Here is a 26846-nt window from a genome sequence, read left to right as displayed (position 1 = left end):
TCCATTAGTTTTACCTCCGGGAAGGTTGCTCGTTGTTCCTCCGTGTTAGCCAAAACCCTTGCATTGCTGGAACACTTGGGAGAATGGATTTAGCCTTCATAAGTTTGCAAGAGACCCGGTTCGTTGTGAAAAATTGATTGCACAGGTGCAGAGGACGAGAGCTTCGTGGGTTCCAAATAATACGTAGGTGTGTATACAGCTACTAAAAAAAAAAAAAAAAAAAATCATAGTTTGAGGAGGACCACGTAATCGATCTCTCATAACATAACAAAAGATCCGCGTACGAAATATGTTGATGTGCGCGTCGGACGGCGTCGGGCTGCTGCGCGGACGGCGGCGAATCTGAAGAACCCTGCCAAGAATGCCTCACTCAGCCGCGTGCGTGCAGTAATGAGCCCCGGCTCGACGATGTCAAGTACTGTAGGAATAATTGTGATCATAATTATCATACATCTGCTTCCAATAAAGAAATGCTTTGCTCCGCTCTAGATAACATGGCAGCATCCTAGGAGGAGATAGCAAGAACAAAAACGTCTGATCATCAAAACTGTTAGAGAACTGCTGCCTGTTAAAGAAATGATGACCACACACGTATTCAGCAATCTTCCACACATGCACACGCACATGAACAAACATGTACACCTTGTTTCAAACTGTTTTGCTTGTCGTCTCCTTTTTGTAACATCCATGTAACTAAGGGGCATCTTAAAACTAAATAAATAATGGTGCTGAGGAGAGGATAATCAGAGAGTGCAGTGGTGAATTGTACGAGACAGTTCCTCTCCTCTCTCCTTGCAAGACTTGAACTGGTGTCTTTGCTTCCTTTTTTGTCCTGTTTAATGAATGTCTGATTGGTGAACCTGACAAGTATTGTGGCGGCTATGAACATCCCCCTAAAAGCAGCTCTGCTCGGCTCCATTATATGCCACCATGGCGCCGAAAATCAGCCACGCCGGCTTCTGCGAAGGCTGCACGTCAGGCTTTGCGGACTGGGGCGGCTCTGAAGAACTCAGCCGAGAATGCCTCACTCAGCCGCGTGCGCACAGTAAAGCACCCCAGCTCAACTGTGTTGTTCATTGCGTACTGCGGCGTCTTATGAACAACCCCCTAGAGCAGCACCGCTCGGCTGCGTCATAAGCCACACGGCCGGCTGCAATGAGCTGCGATGGCTCATCTCTGCCGTGGAAATGGATCGGGCAGGGGATGCGGTTTGGCCGTGATCGCATGTCACCAAAATATGGCTCGAAACAATAGTGTAATATTGCCCCGGTAACTTCACTCGGTTGTGTGGTGTTCTCCTTTTCGAAAAGAGCTTCCGTGTCAGAAGGGGCGTATTTGTCTCCCATAGGTAGGGTGCACCGTGTGTTTTCATTGGCGAATGTCCAGGTGATGTCACAGATGGAGGACGCAGCCAATATGGCGACCACTTGGATACCGTAGAATGACACTTCTGCAACTTTGCGAATGGATGGCGCGATCTCCGCTCACATTTTTTTTTTCGTATAGATGAAGTGAATAATGTGTATTTTTCATAATATCTATTTTAGAATGTTGATAGGGATGACATTTGGGCTTTAATGATACTTGGAGAGGGAGATTTTCTATTTACTTGAGGACAACATCAACACCCTCCTCACCAGCACATAAAAGGGGGGGTCTGCTTTGCTTTAAGGGCTACTGACACATTTTAATATTTATTTAATGAAAAAAAGGTAGCCAGAATGGACCCATCAGTTTTTTCGCCAGACATCAGGATGTTGTCGTATAAGGACTTTTGTTTCTCCCACCATTGAAATCCTATCAAGGCATTCGTTTTGGAGAAAAAGCAGGAAGTGACATTTTTTCCAAGAAGCCCACACTGGCGGTTTTGTGTGTTTAGACTGGTTTTATCGGCGCGAAAGTTGCTGTTTTTTTTCCTGCATTAGCCAAAATGCAGTCTTGTATTGCTGGATATTGCTAGAACACTTGAGAGGATGGATTTGCTCTTCACACTTTTCCAAAAGATGCAGTTCGTCGTGAAAAATGGATTGCACTGGTGCAAAGGATGAGAGCTTCGTTGGCCCCAAATGACACGTAATCCTTTCAGTGAGAGACGACAGCGCTTGCGGCCGCGTTGTGGTGGCTCATTGCACCGGTGTCATCACTCACGGCTGAGTAGGCTACACACAGTCACACATACTGTCAGGGAGTCTGTTAGAAGTGATCAACATATCTAAATAACGATGGGGTAATATTGCCCAGTCATTTCACTCGATTGTGAGATGTTCTCTCTCTTCTTCGAAAAAAGCTTCAGTGTCAGAAGGGGCGTGGGGAAAATCTCCGTTGTTCGTTTCCCATAGCATGTTCTCAATGGCAACTGTGACATCTGCAAATGACGCAGCAGGCAATACGGTTACCACTTGGCTATCGAGTGTGACTTCCACAACTTTGCGCATGAATCACAGGCTCTCCACTTTTTTTTTTGTATAGACATTGAAGTGAATAATTTATGTAATTTTCATAACATATATTTTACAATGTATATAGGGATGTCAGTGGGACTGAAAGTGGCAGGAAAGATCGACCCAAGCAGACGTGCTAAAGATGATTTCCTGGTGGTCTGGTGGTGTAAGCAGCGCAAAAGGTGGGAAATAGAGACGGCACATTCTGATCCGTCCGAGAATTATTTGTAGTAATGCTTTGAACGACAGCAGTCGTTACAGAAAATCTAATCAATTGTTCCTTTGTGAAATGTGTTACATTTTTCAAATTATATTCGTAGTCTACTTGAGTAATTTGCTGAAGTGTCCCTCGCCTCCTGCAACAACTTCAACTACCCTTAACTTAACCAATATGCGTGCAAGGTCTCTGAAGGTCCATGCTTCAGTTGCACAGCTTACAAGGAACTTAAATTTAGTTGGAAACATTTGGGGCAAATATATCTCCCTCCCCCCCATACACACCACTTTCTTTTCATTCTTCTAAAGAGCTGCAAATACTCTGCTTTGCAGTACAAGGATAGCAATATGGAAGCGTATTCTTGTCGCTTCCATATATGAATATCTGCTCTTATGATCCCGCAAATTCACAGTATCATTCACCACCAGCATACATAACAGAAGCAACCCATAACCAAAAAAAAAAATATATATATATATATATATATATATATATATAATACAAATGCCACCTTATCAATTAAGATCCCAAGCCTTTAAAAAGCCCCAAACTAGAAAATTTAACTTGTTGAAACAGATGAGATCATCTAAAAAAACAGAAAAATGAATCAATTGTGGACCTTGAAATGATAAGAGATCCATTTAATTAAAATCAAGAAATAAAATCGCTCAAAGATTTTATTGCAAGTTCAGAGTCAGAAAATGAGTGAATTTAACAGTATTTTCTTTACAAGCTATGACTGAAATGTAATTCTTTGGCATATACATCAAGTGAAAGTCATAAGGTCTAAGAAATTATATTCTCACATTTCAAATCATCAATTTGGATATTAATCTTTGAAGAGAGTGAGAACAGCAAGGGATAGTGCATGTTTTATAAGGGACCTTTGTGACAATGTTAAAATAAAATGTGCAACAAGTATATAACAAATCCAGTAAGACCCACTGGAAGAAAAATAAGACAGTCCATGTGCATGTGTAAAATGTCCCACACACTTAACCTGAAAATAAAATATCGGTAAATACAATTTTAGTATTTAGGACTTGACAGAACAGAAAATGCTGCTAAATCATTTGATTCCGATTGATACCGGTAAATAATATTGGCTATACTTTTTAATTCAAACATTTATTTAAACTTAAACTGTAAACTTTTTTGCTTGACTTAAAATACAAAAATGTTATGAAACAAACTTTGGAATCAAAGAAATTTCAGTGTTCTAAGGATTATTTAAGGATGTGGGCAAGATGGAGTTTAAACAGACTTCATTAAAAATGTCTTCATTTGTTCTACAGATGGCAATTCATCCCTTATGTCTTTAAAAAAAAAAAAAATTGTTAATGCTTTCAAACTTCCGCAGCCTCTCCATCCTGACAGTAGTAGCGTTCTTGAGTATTATTAATGGATACTTTAAGTGGGTGTAAAGCTGTTTTTACAGAGTTGTGAAACATCAATTTCATAAAGCTGAGAACTAAGCCAAATCTTCGTTCTACCACAGGTCTAGACTCTCAGTATGAGCAAACCCTGGGTCTTTACGGAGATTCCAGTAGTTTCCATTATATAGCCACACCTCTCGACCAATCTCATTGATTTCTTTTCTGAAAAAACAGAATTACTACAAGTTAGCAAGCACACAATTCGAACATTAACGGCACTGTATAGAGGAAAGACCATAGACTATCGTTGCTTTTTTCCCCCTGAAGTGAAAAGTGCCAAGTCACAGTTTGCTGGATCAAAATTATCTTCTCACCTGAAGAATCTTGGGATGTGCTCCTTCCTTTGCTTGGCCATCTCCTTCCTCCTCTCCCTCTGTTTCTCCTCCACCTCATCTTTCTTTTTATCTGCCTCCGCTACCTTTCCCTCCTCTAAGAGCCTTACAGAAAGATTGAGACATGACAAAATTATACTTCCATTTTAATACAAATACCCGTACTTAGAATCATGGGCCAAGGGAGAAAATATTACACCTATTATATTTTTCTGTTGCTAGTGTTTACTACTCCATGGGGGACAAATGGGGCATTTCGAAATCATATCCAACAGTTGGAGCAGTGACTAAAAAAACTTGCAGAGTTTGGAATCTTGTCATGCACATTCTGATCTTTACTGTGTAGGAAAAGCAGAACTGCATCATGTGACATGATTTTTATTCCAATTTGAGTTTTTATTTTCTTTTAAAAAAATCATGCACAGAAAATGATTGAAAAACTAAGTACAGGAAATAGGGGACCCATGTCACACAAGTCATGAATTTTAGGACTTCTGACTTACTTAGCTAACACTGAAGACTGGAATGACTTTGTACTGAGAATGACTTGACACATGATCTGACAACTTTTTCCGGTTTACAGGTGAAAATCAGGATTCCAGAATCAGCTTTCATGGCCAAGTATGTAACAATACACAAGGAAAAGTGTACCATTGTTTGTTTTTGAAATAAATTACATTAAAGTACAGAACTGTACACGAACCATCTCTTGCGTTCCATTAGACAAGTTCATCGATCTCGTTATAGTCACAGCCCCAGGTTTTTTTGTCCAATCACAAATCAGTAACTCAGCCTTTACAGATTCATTGCCTTCCGGATTGTTGGAATTTTTGGAATGCTTAGCACCATTTTACACACCAAACAACTGGGGGGGTTATTACAAGCGAGGGGGGTATTAAAGACATACCTAACGTCAAGTTTGGTCAACTTTTATAACAGGTTAATTTAAGGGTAATGGAAGTTGTTGCAGGAGGCGAGAGACACGGTTCTTTAATGTAACATGATATGACAGACATGGTTAGTTCTTTTGCAATACATACAGGTTTTAACATGGTCATACCATATGTAATGTAACCCTTAATACGGTTTTCCATAACCTTAAGCTTTTTGGAGGTACAGAATCTCAATTTCTTTCACATGCATTCACTAAACCCTTTGTAATGGTTTTGTGAGTCTCTGTATCAGTCGCAGTCAGTAGTTGGTTCTAAATTAGCTTCAGTGGCACACAAGCAACACCAGCCCTTTTTTTTCATCTTGAATGATACTTTGTCTTTGACTACAGCACAGGTATCAAACTCAAGCCCGGGGGCAAGATCCGGCCCACCACATCATTTTATGTGGCCCACGAAGACAAAATACGTGTCAACTTGAATGGTTCCTGCTGAAATCTGTACTAAATTTCAGAGATCATAAATAACTGGGATATTGCAAGAATGTTTGTGTTACCAAACACGAATAGTTGAAAAACCCATTACCCTTGATTTCTGATTTCAAAACTAGTTCATAAATTTCATATGTAAATATGATGAGGTGATTAAACAGTTTTATGATTTTACAGTCACAACAGCCCTCTGAGGGAAACCATATCTACAAACTGGCCCATGGAAAAAATGAGTTTGACACCCCTGGACTACAGGATCTGGTTCCAGTGTTAAAAAAAAAAAAAAGTATGGTCCTTAAGCACATTCACATGGAAGGTGTGAATTAAACAATGCCTGGATCAGACTTCAAGATAAATTTGGTCTTTCATGATTCCGAAGTCCGACGACTGCATTAAAATCTATCTCGGTCAGACACTGGTAATATGAGGTGTGTTCAGATACTGCCGTATCCTGTCTTTTAGGATTCCTCTGCTTTACTGTATCTTGTCAAATCACACACTGTTTGGTAGACATGACCAGAAAACGCGTCACCTTTCACAGCAACTGGATACAACCATTACAATGGTAACAACCAGTTGTCAAACAATGGATAGCATCAGGAATGTTTTTGGGGGAAACGTGTGGTATCATCAGGCTCTCATGAGAGGATGTTTTGAGCTGTACATTAAAGGATTGTTTGAGCTATGTTCACGTAAAATACGGTTAACAAGACGGGAACAAAAACGTTATGTAGCCTCGCAAGCTACTGCTAGCACTAACATTTGTATATAAACGTGCAAATCTTTCAAAGCTTTGGTAAACGTTTGTACGCATGTATTGGTACTGACAACAGGAAGCACAGGAGGCAATCTGCCGATCAAAATACACAATCCTACGGGTCAAGGTTATTTTGGGTATCGTATGGCCAAATCATTGGCTGAGGATTAAGTAACATTACATGACGTTTTGTTGTTCTCAACAAAATATGTTAGGGTCAATCTTGGAAATCTGCGATGGCAAATCGGGCGTATATCAGGGCTAGAACCCCGTAGTCTGCTTTAGGCATTAAGTACTTCACCTCTGGTCTGGTCTAAAACGTGTGTCTGTTGGGGGAAGGACAGCTTTCAGTTCAGGTTTAAGTTCATTTAGCTCCCTGGCATAGCGTGAGAATCCATAGTACTGGAAGTGATCATCAGGCTGCACATCTGAAAGAACAAATTTAAATCAACATTTCAGAGCAAAGGACAACAAGAGGAACCCCTTTTGTGTGTTGTGGATTAGACATTACTTGGCTTCCAGATGCACTTGGGAGTCGGCAGTGTGTCACAGAAGATCCCCTCATGCCAGAACCCTCCAAAACGATGGACAACCTCTCCACCACGGTCCAAAACCACACCCTGAACTCCATTTTTACTGCTATCGGAGGTCCAGTACCGAGACTTTGTACAGAGAGGAACAAATAAGAACAGTTAATGTAGATTTAAAAAAAGGTTTACTGGTTTCCATTTGTTTTCTGACCTTGACAAACGTTATCTTGCAGGTGCAGACATCACTCTCTTTGTTTCTGATGATCACCTCCCCATAGTGCTCCAACCAGCGTTGCTGACTCAGCACATTGTGAATGCAAGTTACTGCCTTGTTCCACTCATAGTGATCACCATACCTATATGTAATTGGTTTGGTTAAATACACTTGGAAGTGACTGACCATTCACAACATCAGTGATGGGTATTTCGGCTCCTTTCATTTTCCAAGTGGCTCGTCTAGTCTGCACACTGGCTCTGGTCTATTAACTTTAAAATGTATCCGAATTTTTAATGTTTTGGATGCTCATTTTTTTCCACACCTTAGCTACGGCAGTCTCTCAAATTCACAATGCTCACTCGCACTCTTAAGTCTCTAGCTCACTCCTGTTTGTGTGCTCACTGCACTGTCAGTAACTGCCACCTTCACTTCTGCTTAGTGTGTAGACAGACACCACCACAAATCTTGACCAAATTTATATGTAGCTTTAACAGAAAGAGGAAAAACAAAAAAAATCTAGTTTGTTCCAGTCATTCATGTTAAATAGAACTGGATTGTCCACGGTTGAAACATCACTACACAACATAACTGCATTTGCATTTTAAATAATTTTATAAGAAAAAGTGAACTACAACACCATGGGGGTGTATCAAACGACCCTGTGAAGAAATCTGATCTTTTCCTGATTTTTAGCACGCGTGTCCAAGAAACACCATCTCACCTGGGTAAGGTAACATTGACAGGACCACTCGAGAGGATCTCAACAGACTTCCCCCAAAACTTGTTCTTCCATCTTTGATCTAGAGAAAACAAATAGATTACAAACCATTGCAGCCAAGAAATGATTTGGCAATGATCACATAGTTCATTACCTTGCCAGAAGGTGAAGTTTTTAGACTCTGCATGGCAGGCAGAGATGGGTGGATGATGACTAACCTGAAAACAGAGCATTACGTAGTTTCTAAGACCAATTAGTGCTTTATAATCTCCTCAATTACACTAGGAAGGGTACCTGCTCGCTGATATAGCAAAAGCCTCTGTCTTCTCTGTGACTCTCATATGTTTCTCCAAGAACAGGGTTAAAGGGTTTGTATCGATACCTCCAGGATGCCCAAGCATATCCAGAAATAGAGAACGCCGCAATATATACCTACCAGCCCAGGGGTTAAAGACAACTGATTAAAAAGAAAAGTGTTGGATTTAGATTTATGCGATCAATACGCACCATTCTCTCATACGGATCATCAGTATGATTAGCAATGTCAAGCAGCTCAGAGTACTCCAGCTCTTCTGACAATCTTTGCAGCAAAGACAGAGGTTCATTGAGTGCAACAGGCATAGAGACCCTGGAAAGATCCTTGCCAATGTTGTTATACAGGATGTTCATGATGCCAATATGGCTGTTGTCTGTTCCTGGGGCAGGGATACGAGTGCGCCGACCTAGGTCACAGTAACAGACGACTTCAGATTTGCAAAACAATTACTCAAAAGTAGTCCCATTCTAGCCTCTATACTGTAGAACTATCACAGTGTCAAAGTGACAGTCACAAAGCCATGTGACGGGCAGTCCAAGCTTTTGAAAGCAAAACTAAAAAAAATTATTAAATTTAAATAGTTGTAAACGGACAATTTAATGGCAATGAGTTTTTTTTCCTGCTTTAGCGATATGAAACAGCAATTTAAGATGACTCAGCACACGATACCTGTGTCAGACACTGGTGTGGGTTTGTCAGTCGCACTCTTTAGGCTGGCTCGGTATTTGAGGGCGACACTGGCTGAAGAAAAAAAAAAAATGTTCATTAAAATGTTCTGGATTTTCTGACTGCTCTCTCTTGAGGGATTGTTCTCATTGTCTACTGAAGTGATGACGAAACTTGTGAAAAAACTGTTGATTTCAATAAATAAGCAGTTTTCCTTAATTACATTCCTTGATTTTATTACAGATAACAGTTTTGTTTGGTCTTTGCCTCAGTACATGCCCATTCATGAGGAGCTCAGTCTCCAATCTTTAGGAATTTAGGAACCGCAGACCACTATAATTTAACTACTGTAATTTTTCGAGTACAATGTGTGCTGAAGTATAATGCGCACCTCCAAATTTGACCTTTAAAAAAAAAAAAAAAAAAAAATTGCAGCAACCCATATACTCAAAATATTGGGAATTATCTGCATATATATTTTGTTAGGTTTGTACTTGTATTGTTTTTCAAAAAACTGTCTGTACAACAATCATTAATAATAATTATTGTGCATGTGCTGATGTAGCCGTAATATAATCTTGGGACAGGACAAGCTTGTCCTGGTCCCTGTAATTGTCCGAATCCAGAATCAACAGAATCTCTCAACCAACTAAAATAAATGGTCAATGATGGTGAAACATTTTATTAATACTGTTAACACATATTAAAGCCTTAAATAAATATTTAAAACTGTTTGACTTAAACATTTTTTGCATTAAATATTTGTGCATAAAACATTTGTGCAGAGTGCAGTTTATCCTCTACATTACACATCCTTGGCCAAGACTTCAAAAGCAACATCTTGCTCATCTCCAATCTGAAAAATAGCCATCGTAGCTACCTTTGGTGACTTGGTCAGGTTCTGGTGCCTCCTGAATTCATGAACAGTGATCCTATTTTGCTTCCACAGCATGTGTATCCTCTGTGCCATCCATGGCGTTTGTGTGGAAACATTTTTTGAATCCCAAGAGTTTGATTCCGGAGTGCAGCCTCACGCCCACCTGATGCCATGGCTTTCTTATGGGGTCAGGTGGCTATCAAAACAATGTGAGCTCAAACTACGTTTAAACGAGGGTAATAGGAACATTGGGGGGGAAAAAAAAAAAGCAACCATTTCAATTGTGTGCACTCGCGTTTTTTTTTTTTTTTTTTTTTTTTTTTTAAATATGCCCATGACGCTTGTATTACGTAGTTTGAGCTCACATTGTTTTTATACCCACCTGAAGCCATTGAGGCAAGCTATCGTTGTTTCTGACAGCGGCGCTAATTCAGGGTTGGCGGCCATTGGCATGAGTGATGACATTTCTTTTAAAAGCAGCTGCACAACTAGCCAATGTAGTTGACATTTTTTGTCTTGGTTTCAGTTAAAACAAACTCACGGGCAGTTGTTTCTGATATTTGGTGCAGCAGCAACAAACATGCTACATTAACGATCGTAAAATGCAAGCTAACCGAGGAGGTCATAGAGTTCAGGTTGGGGGCGCACATTACTGTAATAAATATAAATGTGTACAATTTTTTTCATTTTTTTATTATTTTTTTTTTTTTTTAAATCAACTGCTCTATGTACCTGTATACAACTATACAATGTGATTGTATTTTTTTATTTTTCATCCATACCTAAATATAATGCGCTCTATTCTCTTTTTGAAAATATTTTGGGAAAAATGTGTGCATTATTCGAGAAATTACGTTATATTTAATCGTTTTCCCCTTCATGGAGCAGCTTCATCCAGTTTCTTTGGTATCCAATTAGTGTCATGTCCATCCATCCATTCTACCGCTTCTCCAGGTCGGGTCGCGGGGCAGTAGCTTCAGGAGGAATACCCAGACTTCCCTTTCACCAGCCACTTCTTTCAGCTCTTCTTGAGGGATCCCAAGGCGTTCCCAACCCAGCCGAGAGACAAAGTCTCTCCAGCGTGTTCTGGGTCGACCCCGGGGTCTCTTTCCAGTGGGTCATGCCCAGAACACGTCACCAGGGAGGCGTCCGGGAGGTATCCGAATCAGATGCCGCAGCCAACTCATCTGGGTCCTCTCAATGCAGAGGAGCAGCAGCTCGACACTGAGCCCATCCCGGATGACCGAGCTTCTCACCCTATCTCTAAGGGAGAGCCCGGACATCCTGCGGAGGAAACTCATTTTAGCCGCTTGTATCCGGGATCTTGTTCTTTTGGTCACGACGCACAGCTCATGTCCATTGAGGGTAGGTACGTAGATTGACTGGTAAATTGAGAGCTTCGCTTTTCGACTTAGCTCCCTCTTTAGCACAATGGACCGATACAAAGTCTGCATCACTGCAGACGCAGCACCGATCCGTCTGTCGATCTCCCGCTCCATTCTTCCCTCACTCGTGAACAAGACCAAGATATTTGAACTACTCCACTTTGGGCAGGATCTCATTCCTGGCAACACTTTTCCGACTGAGGACCAAGGTCTCGGACTTGGAGGCGCTGATTCTCATCCTAGCTACTTCACACTCAGCTGTGAATTGCTCCAGTGAGAGGTGGAGATCACGGCTTGATGAAGCCAACAGAACCACATCTGGAAATAGCAGAGATATGATACTGAGGCCACCAAACCAATCACACTCTACGCCTCGGCTGCGCCTAGAGATTCTGTTCAGAAAAGTTCTGAACAAAATTGGTGACAAAGGGCAGCCTTGGCGGAGTCCAACTCTCACCGGAAACGAGTCCAACTTATTGCCAGCAATGCGGACCAAACTGACAGCGGTCGTACAGGGACCGAACAGCTTGTATCAGGGGGTTCGGCAACCCATACTCGCGAAGAAGCCCCCCGCACGACTCCACGAGGTACACGGTCGAACACGTAGAGTGGTTGGGCGAACTCCCATGACCCCTCGAGGATCCTTCCAAGGGTGTGTTCACTGTTCCATGGCCAGGACAAAAACCACATTGCTCCTCCTGAATCCGAGATCAGAGTTCCCAAAGGACCCTCCTATCTTGTACCCCTGAATAGACATTACCAGAGAGGCTGAGGAGTGTGATCCCCCTCTAGTTGGAACACACCCTCCGTTCAGCTTTCTTAAAAAGTGGCACCACCAATGACTCACAACATCCAGAGTTGAGGTCAGCAGCGTCCCATCCCCACTATACACAGTGTTGACGGTGCACTGCTTCCCCCTCCTGAGATGCCAGACGGTGGACCAGAATTTCCTCCAAGGTGTCCTGAAGTCGTTCTCCATGGCCTCACCGAACTCCCACGCCTGGGTTTTTTCATCAGTGACCACTGAAGCTACATTCCGCTCGGCCAGCTGGTATCGCTCAGCTGCATCAGGAGTCCCACAGGCTAAAAATGCCCGATTGGACTCCTCCTTCAACTTGACAGCATCCCTCACTGTTGGTGTCCACCAAAATGTTCACGGGTTGCCGCCACGACAGGCACCAACCACCTTAAGGCCACAGGTCTGGTCGGCCGCCTCAGCCATAGTGGCACGGAACATCGTCCACTCTGAGTCAATGTCCCCCGACTCCTCCGGGATGTGAACAAAGTTCTTTCGGAGGTGGGAGATTAAATCCCTTATGACGGGAATCTGTCAGCTGTTCCCAGCAGACCCTCGCAATACATTTGGGCCTGCGACGCCAGACCGGCATCTTCCCCCATCATCGGAGCCAACTCACCAGCAGGTGGTGATCAGTTGACAGCTCCGCCCCTCTCTTCACCAGAGTGTCCAAGACATGCGGTCGCAAGTCCAATGACACGACCACAAAGTCGATCATCGAACTGTGACCTAGGGTGACCAGGTGTCAGGTGGACACCCTTGTGCCTGAACATGGTGTTCGTCATGGACAATCGGTGATGAGCACAGAAGTCCAGTAATAGAACACCACTGGGGTTCAGGGGGCGTTCTTCCCAATCACACTCTTCCAGGTCTCACTGTCGTTGCCCATGTGAGCATTGAAGTCCCCCAGCAGAATAATGGAGTCCCAAGAGGGGGAGCTCTCCAGCACTCCATCTAAGGACTCAAAAAAGTGTGGGTACTCTGAACTGATGTTTGCTGCATAAGCACAAAAAACAGTCAGGAACTGTCCCCCTACCTGCAGGCGGAGGGAGGCGACCCTCTCATCTACCGGGCTAAAGCCCAACATACAGGCCCCGAGCTGGGGGCAATAAGTATACCCACACCTGCTTGGCATCTCTCCCCATGGGCAACTGTGACTGGAGTCCAACCCCTCTCAAGAGGAGCGTACCAGAGCCCAAGCGATGCTAATCCGACTATATCTTGCCGGAACTTCTCAACCTCACGCACAAACTCAGGCTTCTTCGCTGCCTGAGAGGTGACATTCCATGTCCCTAAAGCTATTTTCTGTAGGCGGGGATCGGATCGCCAAGGTCCCTGCCTTTGGCCACCATCCACCTCACATTGTGCGCAACCCCTATTGGCCCCTCTCACAGGTGGTGAGCCCATGGGAAGGGGAACCCATGTTACCCTTTCGGGCTGTGCCCGGCCGAGCCCCATGGGTGCAGACCCGGCCACCGGCGCTCCCCTGCGAGCCCCAACTCCAGGCCTGGCTCCAGAGTCGGGGGGTCCCGGTGACTCACGTCCGAGGAAGGCAAACCAAGATCCAATATTTTCGCTCATCATAGGGGTTTTAGAGTCGTGCTTTGTCTGGCCTCTCACCTAGGACCTTTTTGGCATGGGTGACCCTATCAGGGGCGCGAAACCCCAGACAACGTAGCTCCGAGGCTCAGAGACACAAAAGCCCTACACCACGATAAGGTGACGGAGAAAATAAGAAAATACCAGATAAATGACATTATGGCACTGTTCGCCCTGAACTTTTCAATGAGGGGTGAATTATATTCAAGTACTGCAAATTTTTGTGGAAGGTAACAAGTACTCATTTTTGTGTTTGACGTTTATTTTTTTCCCCGCTAGGAGTGGCATTCATACTCAAAAACTTCGTGAAAACATTACACATCTATAGTAAGTGACATCCCCTCTGTATGGATAGGAAACACTAACCATGTCCTTCTTCAGGCTCTGATGTGCTTGTGGTGGTGAGATCACTCAGACTTGACTCATCTGAACCATCTGCTTCAGAAGAGGTCTCGCATATGATCACTTCACTGGCATCAAAATATTCTGCCATGGAATCAGCCACAGATGGTGCACGTTGACTATGACCCAAAGACGGTGTCCTCTGCTCAGAATAGAAAACTAAAGGTGATTTTGAGAACTGTAGAACCAAATATCCAAATACAGTACAATAATTTTATAGCCGTCAGAATACCAAGGAACAAATCAAACAATTGAGGACAGAGCCCATCTAAACAATAGTAAACAAAGTACAGTTATGTTGATTTGATTAAGGCAAAAAATATTCAGCTACCTGGCCTTGTGTGAAAAAGTAATGGTCGCACTTAAATCACAAATCATGACAAAGCTACTGTCTAATCAACTATTTTGTTTAAAAAAAATATATATATATATATCACCCAAACCACTACAATAGTAGATGTTTAGCACATCTTGGTATATTTCTTTTATATATATGATAAATATGGTAAACATGGCAGAAATGAGGATGTTGACAAGTTGGACAGGATTAGAAATGAGCTAATTCGAGGGACAGAAGTTGGATGTTTTGGAGACAAGGTTCGAGAGAGCAGACTTCGATGGTTTGGACATGTCCAGAAGCGAGAAAGTGAGTATATTGGTAGAAGGGTGCTGAGGATGGAGCTGCCAGGCAAAAGAGAGAGAGAAGTACCTTCAGCAGCGATACCCAGACTTCCCTTTTCCCAGCCACTTCTTCCAACTCTTCCGGAGGGACCCCGAGGCGTTCCCATGCCAGCTGAGAGACAGTCTCTCCAGCGTGTCCTAGGTCGTCTTCGGGGTCTCTTTCTGGTGGGGCTCGACACTAAGCCCATCCCGGATGACCGAGCTTCTCACCCCATGAGCCCGGACACCCTGCGGAGGAAACTCATTTCAGCCGCTTGTATCCGGGATCTTGCTCTTTTCGGTAACGACCCACAGCTCATGCCCATAGGTGAGGGTAGGAACGTAGATCAACTGGTAAATTGAGAGCTTCGCTTTTCAACTTAGCTCCCTCTTTACCACAAAAGACAAACACAAAGTCCGCATCACTGCAGACGCTGCACCGATCCAACTGTCGATCTCCTACTCTATTCTTCCCTCACTCGTGAACAAGACCCAAAGATACTTGAACTCCTCCACTTGGGGAAGGATCTCATCCCCGACCTGGAGAGGGCACGCCACCCTTTTCCGACTGAGAACCATAGTCTCTGATTTGGAGGTGCTGATTCTCATCCCAGCCGCTTCACACTCTGATGCGAACCGCTCCAGTGAGAGCTGGAGATCACGGCTTCTTGAAGCCAACAGAACCACATCTGCAAAGAGCAGAGATGCAAAGCTGAGGCCACCAAACCGGACACCCTCTACGCCTCAGCTGCGCCTAGAAATTCTGTCAAAAGTTTTGAACAAAAATCGGTGACAACGCGCAGCCTTGGCAGAGTCCAACTCACCGGAAACGAGTCCAACTTATTGCCGGCAATGTGGACCAAACTCTGAGAGCGGTCAGACAGGGACCGAACAGGTCGTATCAGGGGAGTCGGTATCCCATACTCCCGAAGAACCCCACACAGTACTCCCCGAGGGACACGGTCAAATGCCTTCTCCAAGTCCACAAATCACATGTGGACTGGTCGGGCGAACTCCCATGCACCCTCGAAGATCCTGGCGAGGGTGTAGAGCTGGTCCACTGTTCCACGGCCAGGACGAAAACCACATTGCTCCTACTGAATCAAAGACTCGACTTCTCAACGGACCGTCCTCTCCAGCACCCCTGAGTCGACCTGACCAGGAAGGCTGAGGAGCGTGATCCCTCTATAGTTGAAGCACACCCTCGGTCACCCTTCTTGAAAAGGGGAACCACCACCCCAGTCTGCCAATCCAGAGGGACTGTCCCCGATGTCCACGCGATGTTGCAGAGGCATGTCAACCAGGACAGCCCCACAATATCCAGAGACTTTAGGAACGCCGGGCGAATCTCATCCACCCCTGGGGCCCTGCCACCAAGGAGCTTTTTAACCACCTCAGTGATAGAAGAGCCCACCTCAGAGCACCGAGACTCAGCCTCCTCGTGGAAAAGACATGTTGGTGGAATTGAGGAGGTCGTCGAACCATTCTAACAACTCACAACATCCCGAGTTGTGGTCAGCAGCGCCCTGAACCCACATATACACACACATGTATATACACACACACACACACACACGTATATACCCACAGACACACGTATATACCCATACATACATACATACATACATACATACATACATATACCCATACATACATACATACATAGATATAAAATTCTGTCACTACAACGCGGTTCACCTTATACGGCCTTAGTATCACATGGATTTTTCTGTGTATATATATATATATATATATATATTTTTTTTTTTTTTTAAACAGCGTAGCAGTTTTATATTTTAGTTGTTTACAGCTTATGAATTTGTGCATTGTGTTATGTCTCATGATTCCCTAAGGTATTATGTTCTGCATCCCAATTGGGTAAGAGTGTACATTATTGTCAGTCCCGGTGACTGACGCAGCTGCACAATGAGTCACGGCTTTCTACAAAGCCGTGACGCGTTGTGCCAGAGGAGCATCTAGATACTTTAGGTGGGCGATTGTGGTGAGGCACCGCTCTCACAGGAGACCCCGAACCCCACTGGCAGATGAGCGCCCCTGAGCTCAGTGCAGTTCGCTCATGTTCATTGCCCATGCTTGTCAAGCAATCAAGTGTTAGTGCATCCTCCTCCTTTTTCTCAACACTTGTCTGCTTCTTCCTCTTCAAGACAAAATAGCCCCACTGCAAGCATCAAACAATTTTGTAAATTTGGAAAACTGAACACATTCTGTACTGTACGTGACACTTGGCATTGAGGAGCTTGATTGACTTTCAGTGAACTGCACTGAGCTCGGTTGCACCCGTCCAGCAGCAGTTTTCGGGGAGTGGCGGGCCACCGTGATCACCCTCTCCAAGTACCGAGGTGGCTGGCTGGCCCTACAGTGCTTCAGCGCACATGCACAAAGCATTGTGGCTTCAGTTTGCTAACACTTAAAAACAAATTACTGTTTATATGAATATTTTTGGCCGAGAAGAGAGGAGGGAGGCGGGAACAAAAAAAAAATAAAATAAAAAAAAAAAAAAAAATACCGAAAGCTATATTTTTCCCCCTCATACCTGCACCAAGGATGCTCTGACAGAGCTGCACCAACTTGCCAGAGGAGCTGTAAAATACACCCGAGTCGCTATTAATAATTTCTTGTGTCCATCATAGATTGATCATTTATTTATTTTTTCTAAAAACTAAGTTTGTTTTTATAGCACAACCCTTATCCTGGATAAAGTGGAGGAACATGGATGGAGGGATGTTTATATATTTATTTCTCAAATATATATTTTGACCTTTGGTGGACAGCATGGGATCGATTCCCGCTCAGTGATGTTGATAGGTGCCTTGCAACTGAATCGCAACCAGTTAAGGGTGTTGTCAGCCTTTTGCTCGAAGTTAGCTGGAATGGGCTCCAGCATTCCCGCGACCATTGTGAGGATAAGCATCTTGGAAATTGCAATGGGAAAAAAATATATATATATTTCCTTTCATTCTACAATACAGAACTGTACTTTTTTGTATAGGCATGTTTCTTTGATGATGGTGTTAGGCCTTTTTAATTGGATACCAGGGATCATGGATCAGTTTGCATGTCAAAATACTTGAAGAGGTCATGTTCCCTTATGCTGAAGTGGAACACACCCTTGAAATGTGTGTTTCAACATCACTATAATCCCAAACACGAGTAAACATGCAAAATCTTATTTCTAAACTAACAGTTAATATCATAGCGTGGCCAGCCCAATCCCTAGACCTTAATCTAAATCGAGAACTTGTTGGGTGACATTAAAATATGCTGTTTCTGAAGAAAAACCAAGAAATACAAAGTTTTTCTGGAATGCTGTTAAGGAATTATGGAGTGGAACATCTGAAAGGTGCCACAAGTTAGTTGACTCCACACAGATGTGAAGCAGTTATATTTAAAAGAAAAAAAAGTGGCGATACAACTAAATATTAGTGATTAAAAGGATTGGTAAATCCTAGAAAATAAAGTTTGTACAGATAGTTTTAACTTTGTAAAGTCAATGCCAGAGTGCTATTTTTTTAATACACACCTTTCAACAAATTGCCCTATTGCACAGCCTTAGTGTGTACTGTAGATCATGAATGCTTGGTCTTGATTTTCTGAGACTCTACTGCACCTACTGGTAATTTTTTGACATGTAGCAATAAAAAAAATATACTGAAAACATGGATTAATCTGGTTCATCTAATTGGACTACTATCATTTTGAAGACTACTGTATGATGCATAAGCGGATCCTACCACAGAAAAAGCCTGCTGGTGTTCATCTGAATGATTAATAGCAAAGAAGGAACATGAGCAACATTTTGGACAAACAGTGCTTTCTGTTGTCCTTTTTCTTGGTGTACCAAAAAAAAAAAAAAAAAGAAAAAAGCTCAGTTGAGAGGTTTGTCATCTTGTAACTCGGATCACCAAATAACCTGCTTTATAAGACAAAGGAGGATATGCAGCATGTGCCAGACTTAGCAGTTTATATTCTAGGAAATGGTACTATAAATGTGTGCGTCAAGATGGAGACTTGAATCAGATTGAAATGCTGTGGCCAAACCATAAAAAGGCCAATCATGCTAGAAAACCCGTGAATGTTGTTGAATTAAAACAATTCTATAAGGACGAGTGAGCCAAAATAATCTCTGTAAAAGACTCATTGGCAGTTAGAGAAAATACTTTCAGTTGTTGCTGCTGAGGTTGGCTTAACCAAGTTGAAATACTTTTTCCACACAGGACCAGGTGGCTTTGAATAGGTTCCCCCCCCACCCCCCCTCAATGAATAAACAATTTTGTTGACTTGGGTTATCTTTGTCTATTTAATTTTTTTTTTGAACATTTACATTAAATTAGAACAGTAACAAAAAGTAGAGAATGGAACCAATATTTTGTGATGACTGTGCGTGTGTGTGGGTATAAACACACACGCACAGTCTATCAGGGGTCACCAACGCGATGCCCGCGAGGATCACTTAAAGTGCCACTGACCCCTTAAACAGGAAATTTAGTATGTTGTTAACCAAAAAAAAATAGCCGGAATGGAGTCATCCGTTTGTTTACAAAACGTTAGAACGTTGCCGTATATTGATTTTTTTTTTTTCCATCTCATGCCACGAAAAATTCTTCGAGGATTTTGGGTTTAAGATCAAACTGGATGTTTTGTATTTTGCAGACACCTCCAGCAGCGGAGTAGTGTCTTTACCCCTTGTAATGCCGAGAAATTACCGTTTTTTTTTTCGTGCGTTAGGCAAAATGCCGACTTGAAACACTCAGGAGGATGGATTTACTCTTCACATGTTTCCAAAAGACGCGATTCGTCTTGAAAAATGCATTGCACAGGTGTAAAGGACAAGAGCTTTGTCGGTTCCAAATGACAGGTGTGTAGAGAGCTATTAAGAAGAAAAATAATAGTTGGGGGTGGGATAATTTGTCTCCGTTTATAGCAAATGTTATGTGTGAATTTAGAATACAGTGAAGAAAAGTATTTGAACACCCTGCAATATTGCAAGTTCTCCCACCTAAAAATCATGAAGGGGTGTGAAATTTTCATCGTAGGTGTATGTCTAGTGAGATAAAAGAAAAAGCCAGAAATCACAATGTATGATTCTTTAACAATTTTTTTTATACAGCTGCAAATAAGTATTCGAACACCAGAGAAAACCAATGTTAGTATTTGGTATAGTAGCCTATGTTTGCAATTACAGAGGTCAAATGTTTCCTGTAGTTGTTCACCAGGTTTGCACACACTGCAGGAGGGATTTTGGCCCACTCCTCCACGCAGATCATCTCTAGATCAGACCGGCTTCGGGGCTGTCGCTGAGAAACAGGGTATTTCAGCTCCCCCCAAAGATTTTATATTGGGTTTAGGCCTGGAGACTGGCTAGGCCACACCAGGACCTTGATATGCTTCTTATGGAGCCACTCCTTGGTTTTCCTGGCTGTGTGCTTCGGGTTATTTTCATGTTGAAAGACCCAACCACGACCTATCTTCAATGCTCTGACTGAGGGAAAGAGGTTGTTCCCCAAAATCTCACAATACATGGCCACAGTCATCCTCTCCTTAATACAGCGCAGTCGTCCAGTCCCATGTGCAAAAAAAACACTCCCAAAGCATGATGCTCCCATGATGCTTGTCTTCCTCCAAACACAGTTAGTGGAATTATGACCAAAAAAAGTTCCATTTTCGTTTCATCTGACCACAAAACTTTCTCCCATGACTCCTCTGTATCATCTGAATGGTAATTGGCAAACTTAAGGCGGGCGTTGACATGTGCTGGTTTAAGCAGGGGAACCTTTCGTGCCATGCATGAGTTCAAACCATGATAGCTTAGTGTATTACCAACAGTCACTTTGGAAGTGGTGGTCCCAGCTCTTTTCAGTTTATGACCAAGTCCGGTCATGTAGTCCTGGGCTGATTCCTCACCTTTCTAAGGATCATTGAGACCCCACAAGGTGATGTCTTGCATGGGGCTCCACTTCGATTGAGATTGACCGTCATGTTTAGCTTCTTCCATTTTCTAATGATTGCGGAAACCAGTGGACCTTTTTTCACCAAGCTGCTAAAGAATTGACCCCTCCGTGGATATTGCGCAATCCGTGTCACTGACCAATCAGAGGCCAGAGATCTGCATAGACCAAAGCCCATTTTTGCTCCCGCCATTTTCTATGACAACATTGAATGGTCCAGTATAGGTTTAGTTAGCGTTTTATCGCGTATTTGGGTTATTTAGCAAAAAATATGGTTAAGAGGTGTAGTCACTGACTTTGTAATAGTGACGACAGGTATCCTGAAAGGCTAGTTGGTGGAGTTCGATTCGTACCCTTTCCAAAACCGAAGACCCAGTACGAAAAATGCCTTCGATGGATCAAACTTTGTGGAAGACCGCATCATCAACTAAATCCATCTAATATCAACCGGAACACATATGTTTGCACAAAGGTATGCCCGATATTTGATTTTCAATACATGTCTCGTATAAATGAATGAGACGTTCTCCGCTAGCATAACACCGCTACGTGTGAACAATTGACACACTTATTCTTTGTTGAGCGATATTTAGCGATGATCGGACTGCACAAACGTATTGATTTCTTGCTGGCTCACGACTGAAGCTTAACCAGACTGTGTTTGCACGAAGATATGCCCTAAATTTGATTTTTAATAGATGTCTCGTATAAATGAATGAGACGTTCTCCGCTTGCATAACATTGCTACGTGTGAATGATTGAATGAAATCAGAAGCACGGCGTCTCTCTCAGTTCAGAATGTATTGTATTGTATTTGCCATTTTTACTGTTTGTCTTACGTCAGCGTACGTGGCGTGACGTCACTTCAGGAGGCGTGGTTAAGTGCCCTGTACGGAGGGGTCAATTTCTCCGTACCCCTTTCTAGCCGTGTTGAGTTGTATAATTTCATCTCTGGTGTCTTTGGACAGCTCTTTGGTCTTGGCCATGTTACAAGTTTGAGCCTTACTGATTGTATGGGGTGGACAGGTGTCTTTAAAAGTTAAAGACCTTACACAGGTGCATCTAATTCTGGATAATACATGGAGTAGAGGTGGACTAACCGGTCTTTGAGGGTCAGAATTCTAGCTGACAGGTGTTCAAATACTTATTTGCAGCTGTATCACAAATTGTTAAAATATATATATCACACATTGCGAATTCTGGATTTTTCTTTTTAGATTATCTCTCACAGTGGACAAATACTGTAGTGTGTTCAAATACTTATTTTCTTCACTGTAAATCCCCTTGGTCAAATCAGCAAAATATAACAAAACCCTTGTATTGCATTTAAGACAATTTAATCACACATAATACGACAAAACAAAAAAAACAGAAATACAAAGATAGTTTAGAAGCATGTAACACAAGCAAACTAGCCAAACGACGTATAGTCACCATAGTCGAATCCAATGTTCCAAATGGCGAATGTTATTTCCAGCGAATATTCCGGAAATGTCAAAAAGGCAGGTGGCGTCCATGTACGTGTACTTGTATGAAACAGCAGTATTCATGAAAACCTCAGTCGACAGACATCCATGTCCTAATAGGAACATTCTAAAAATCTGACGACGTAAGAAAAGAGCTTCAGTCTCAGAAGGGCGTCAGAAAAATCAGAAAATCGCTCGTTCATCTGCCATAGAATTTGGCACAGCATGTTTTCTATGGCGACTGCCCCAGTGTGACATCTGCAAATGACACAAGACAAAATGGCCGCCTCTGGAACGTCGAGTCATAGTTGGGGTACTTTGTGCTTTAATAAAATGCTCACTTTATCAGTTCGTATTATTAAAGTGGTTAATATTATATGTTTTGATAATACCTATTTTAAAATGTATATTTTGGTGTTAGTTGCAGTTTAAGGCACCCACGATGCATTTTGTAAAAAAAAGCGCAGGTCACAAATTGTTAAATTATCATTAGTGCTTTACATTACTTATCCATTTTTAAAAATGTACTATATAAAGTATGCGATATTTCTAAAGTATTAGGAGTTTTGTTATTTTGGAAGTTTGCCACAAATGGGTCATGTAGCCCTTCGTATCATCGATGCTCACATAGTATCCCTCAGCCTCAAAAAGGTTGGTGACCGCTGCTGTAGATAAGCAACAATTGGTGTAGAGAGAGAGAGAGAGAGAGAGAGAGGAGAGAGAGAGAGAGAGAGAGAGAGAGAGAGAGAGAGAGATATAGAGTAGAGAGCTAGAGAGATATAGATAGCGATATCGAGAGAGCTATAGATATCGAGAGATAGAGCATAGCTAGATCCTGCTCTCTCGCCTCTATTCTCTCTCGCTCTCTCTCTCGAGACCTCGATCTTCGATCTCTGCTCTCTCTCGCGACTATCAGATCTCTCTCTCTCTCTCGCTCTCGGCTCTCTCTCTCTCTCTTCTCTCTCTCGTCTCTCTCTCTCTCTCTCTCTCTCAGAATCTCTTCTCCTCTCTCCTCCTCTAGATAGATCATTTAACATTCAATTATATGGTGGAAAAAATGGTTGAAAGTTTGTATATAAACGTCCATAAAAGTTTGAAAGTCAACGAAATGTTTTACTGTGAAGAATTGAATAAAATTAATTGACATGAGTGTATTCAAGTAACTCACAACAGACATGGAGGAGTACAGACCTGGTCTGCTTGGACAGTGCAGAAGGATTCCTCAGTAGATTCCGAGGACAGGGAAAGTGAATGGACTTTGTTCAGATGAGACTGTATGTCAAGCTAACACCCAAGGACAGCCCCGACATGAGAAATAGAGAGGATAAGAAGGGAAAAAAAAGTCTATGGATGAAAAAAGATTTTGCTGTTTGCCACCCATCAACTGTCACTATTGTATGTAAAGTATATCGTGCATGTGCAATGTTTTTTCCCTATTCAATTGATGAGGCATTCCAAACCCATGTAGCACGCAAGGAACTAAAAACGTTGAATCATATTGTACCATCGGAACCATCATTTTTCACTAGCTATTACAAACAAGCTGAATTTAAGAATAGTTTTAAGTGGAACACACTTTCACAGCTGCCAAGATCATGGGTAAAATCATGCATAAAAACAATGTGGATTTTTGCCCTTGTTCACAAAAGAAGCTGATCACTGTGCAGCATGTTGCTCAAAAAGATCGCAAGGGGATACCATGACTAAGAAATTGAAGGTTAAAAAAAAAAAAAAAAAAAAAAAAAACACAAACCAGAGGTTATGCGTGACTTTTTGTTTCCCCCCATGACAGGTGATTGGGCTGGCAAGTTTCATGGCTGCCACTACATTTGTTTGCTGCATCAAGCAGCATCAAATCTCTAAGCAATAATAAATTTACAAATCATTCAACAATTGCCAGTTGCTGGTCCAAAAAAACACCGACACAACTCTAGCATAGACTACGAGCAAACCCAGAAGAAATTAACAGGAAGGTTGGAGAACAAACTACTAAGAAAGCCCACGTGTGTGCGTGCATCTTTGTGATGACTAATGACTTGAGTGTTCAATCTCAATGCATAAAAAGGAGTCAAAAAAAAAAAAAAAAAAAAAAAACAGGCCAAACCTGATGAACAGTTTCGCAATGTACCTCAACGGCTCAGACCAGCGAATGGAAGGGATGGGCCCTTTTTTACTGTGCAGGCCAATAGTAATGTGTATCAACAACACTGTAGATGAAGGGTATTAGCTTTCATTTCCTTAACATTCTGGGGCCATGCACATGTACGGATCTTTTCGTGGGACAATACTGAAGAAACGACAGTGAGTGTACACCTTTTATAAAAGTGTAAATGTACTGACCTCTCAAAATTACAGCCACTAATGTCTAAATTGGAGGGGGGGGTCCAAATTTCACTCATCTCAAAAATTTGTGGCCATTTATTTCTTTAGTATCTGTGCATGAAAAGGTATATGAACAAATTTTATAGAGGCCCCGTAGCTCAGTGGTTAGAGGACTGGTTTGGTAAACCAGGGGGTGTGGGTTCGTATCCCACTGGGGCCTCCACTCCCTGAGCAGGGTTGCGTCAGGAAGGGCATCCGGTGTAAAAATTGTGCCAAACATATATATGTGTTCATTTGAGATGACACGCTGTGGCGACCCCGAAAGGGACAAGCCGAAGGAAACACACATTTTGAGGCCCCATAGCTCAGTGGTGAGAAAACTGGTTTGGTAAACCAGGGGTTGTGGGTTCATATCCCACTGGGGCCTCCACTCCCTGAGAAGGGTTGCATCAGGAAGGGCATCCGGCGTTAAAATTGTGCCAAACATATGTGCGTTCCTTCATCTGAGATGACACGCTGTGGCGACCCTGAAAGGGACAAGCTGAAAGAAACTTTTGAGGTGTACTCATTTTTTGTGAAATATTTTATATATTAAATGTGTAAAAATGTTGAAATTTTGGTTCTGCACCACAGGAAATGTGTGCGAGTCCACACAAAGATGGGTATAGCTTGTGTGGGTGACCATTACCTCTGACATTGTGCTGCACAGAGTAGCTAGTTGCTCTGAGGCGTTATGACTCAAATCAGGGCCAGTCCAGGTCTGTCTAAGTCGTTCTTTCTCCAAGGTCAAAACTTCATGGACAGACTTGAGAGTGGTAAAAACTGCAACAATCATAAAACGAGCAAGAGCTTGAGAGTTGAATTAGTAAATGCTGACAAAAAAGTAAATATTGAACTGCTTATTTCAATGAATCAGAGAAACTTAATGTGTACATTTGTATGTGCTGTATGCAACTAAAGATCACTAAAAGGGGTATTAATCAAATTATCCTTCACTGCTACGTTGTGGGATGGTGGCGATATATTATTTTGAAACAGGATTTTTGCCACACCACCCAAGCATTCACCTTATCGTGGTGGTGGAGTTTGTGTCACCCTGTGGTCCTCCGAGCTACATTGTCTTTAAGGGTCCAGACAAAGGACTGCCCCCAATGATGAATAAAATTATTCAATCCTTGCCTGGACACTTGTCACCATGGCCCTCCCTCTACAGCCATGCCTGAAAGGGCCTTTGGATTGGCAGACTAGGGTTGTGGTCCCACCTTTTAAGAAGGTGGACCAGAGGGAGTGTTCCAACTGCAGGGGGATCACACTCGTTAGCCGGCTTGTTAAGGTCAATTCAAGGATGCTGGAGTCGACAGTACGTCAGGAATTTGAATACCGAATTCAGGCAGGAACAATGTGGTTTTGTCCTGGCCATGGAACAGTGGACTAGCTCTTCGCCCTTGGCAGAGTCCTTGAGGGTAGGTTGACAGTTCGCCCAACCAGTCTATGTGTTTTATGGACTTTGGGAACACGTTTGTGTCCCTCTTGGAGTCATGTGTAGATGGAGGGAAGGGGGGGTGCGTTGGGAGTATTGCGTACCAAACCCACTGATACAGGCTGTTCTGTTCACATTCCACCAATAAGTCCAATTCCTTTCCAGTGAGGGTTGGACTCTGTCAAGACTGCTTTTTTCCCCCCACCAATTATGTTCAAAACTTTTATGTACAATTTATAGTTCCAGACAAGGTGTACAGAGGGTCTTGTTTGGTATTAGTATTGCATCTATGCTTTTGGCTTCATCAAACCATGACATCCAACTCTCACTGGAGGAGTTTGCATCTGAGTGTGAAGTGGTTAGTATGAAAATCAGCACCCTCAAATCTGAGACAATAGTCCTCAGTTGGAAAAGGGTGGAGTGCCCTCTCCGTGTAAAAGATGAGATCCAGCCACACAAATGGGTGTGCTGATGAATCTTCTGTCTTGTTCATAAGTAAGGAAAGACAGGAGATCAACGGGCAGATGAGTGCAGGATCTGAAGTGATCCGGACTTTGTATCGGTCAGTTGTGGTGAAGAAGGTGCTTAAGGTGAGAAGCTCTCACTTTACCAGTTGATCTATGTTTCTACCGTCATCTATGGTCATGAGCTGTAGACCATGACTGAAAGGATATTGAATTTGATCTTACAGATAGGGTGAGAAGCTCTGTCATTTGGGAGGGGCTCACAGTAGAGACGCTGCTCCTCCACAGACAGGAGAATGATGAAGTGGCTAGGGCAAATGATTAGTTTGACCACTGGACACTTCCGTTGTGAGGTGTTCGGCATATACCTCCAGAAGGAGACCCCGGGAATGACCCAGGACATGTTGGAGAGAGTGTC

The 26846-nt window shown here is 42.7% G+C and overlaps 1 protein-coding gene and 1 long non-coding RNA gene across 4 annotated transcripts in view; one reads left to right on the top strand and one right to left on the bottom strand.

Moving 5' to 3' along the window:
- Window positions 1-1458: 1458 nt before the first annotated feature.
- On the top strand, window positions 1459-6855 carry LOC133514502 (uncharacterized). The gene is made up of 3 exons (XR_009798810.1): window positions 1459-2154; window positions 2527-2623; window positions 5010-6855. It is a non-coding gene; the product is annotated as an uncharacterized LOC133514502 (long non-coding RNA).
- Window positions 3318-26846, bottom strand: part of LOC133514501 (oxysterol-binding protein-related protein 6-like) — a 45086-nt gene continuing 21557 nt past the window's right edge. For 2 of the 3 annotated variants that reach the window (XM_061846247.1, XM_061846245.1), the window contains 13 exons: window positions 25173-25306; window positions 23354-23446; window positions 14035-14212; window positions 9015-9086; window positions 8537-8751; window positions 8324-8461; window positions 8184-8247; window positions 8033-8111; window positions 7306-7450; window positions 7076-7226; window positions 6866-6992; window positions 4409-4531; window positions 3318-4256 (listed from right to left, as the gene is read on the bottom strand). In XM_061846247.1, coding sequence (XP_061702231.1) covers window positions 4148-4256; window positions 4409-4531; window positions 6866-6992; window positions 7076-7226; window positions 7306-7450; window positions 8033-8111; window positions 8184-8247; window positions 8324-8461; window positions 8537-8751; window positions 9015-9086; window positions 14035-14212; window positions 23354-23446; window positions 25173-25306 — 1628 coding nt within the window. In that variant the 3' untranslated portion in view covers window positions 3318-4147. The remainder of the gene's footprint in view (window positions 4257-4408; window positions 4532-6865; window positions 6993-7075; window positions 7227-7305; window positions 7451-8032; window positions 8112-8183; window positions 8248-8323; window positions 8462-8536; window positions 8752-9014; window positions 9087-14034; window positions 14213-23353; window positions 23447-25172; window positions 25307-26846) is intronic. The other variant, XM_061846248.1, reaches the window with a different exon arrangement.

Source organism: Syngnathoides biaculeatus, chromosome 16 (genome assembly GCF_019802595.1).
Source record: "Syngnathoides biaculeatus isolate LvHL_M chromosome 16, ASM1980259v1, whole genome shotgun sequence".
Classification (NCBI taxonomy): domain Eukaryota; kingdom Metazoa; phylum Chordata; class Actinopteri; order Syngnathiformes; family Syngnathidae; genus Syngnathoides; species Syngnathoides biaculeatus.
This window is presented reverse-complemented; position numbering and strand designations above follow the sequence as displayed.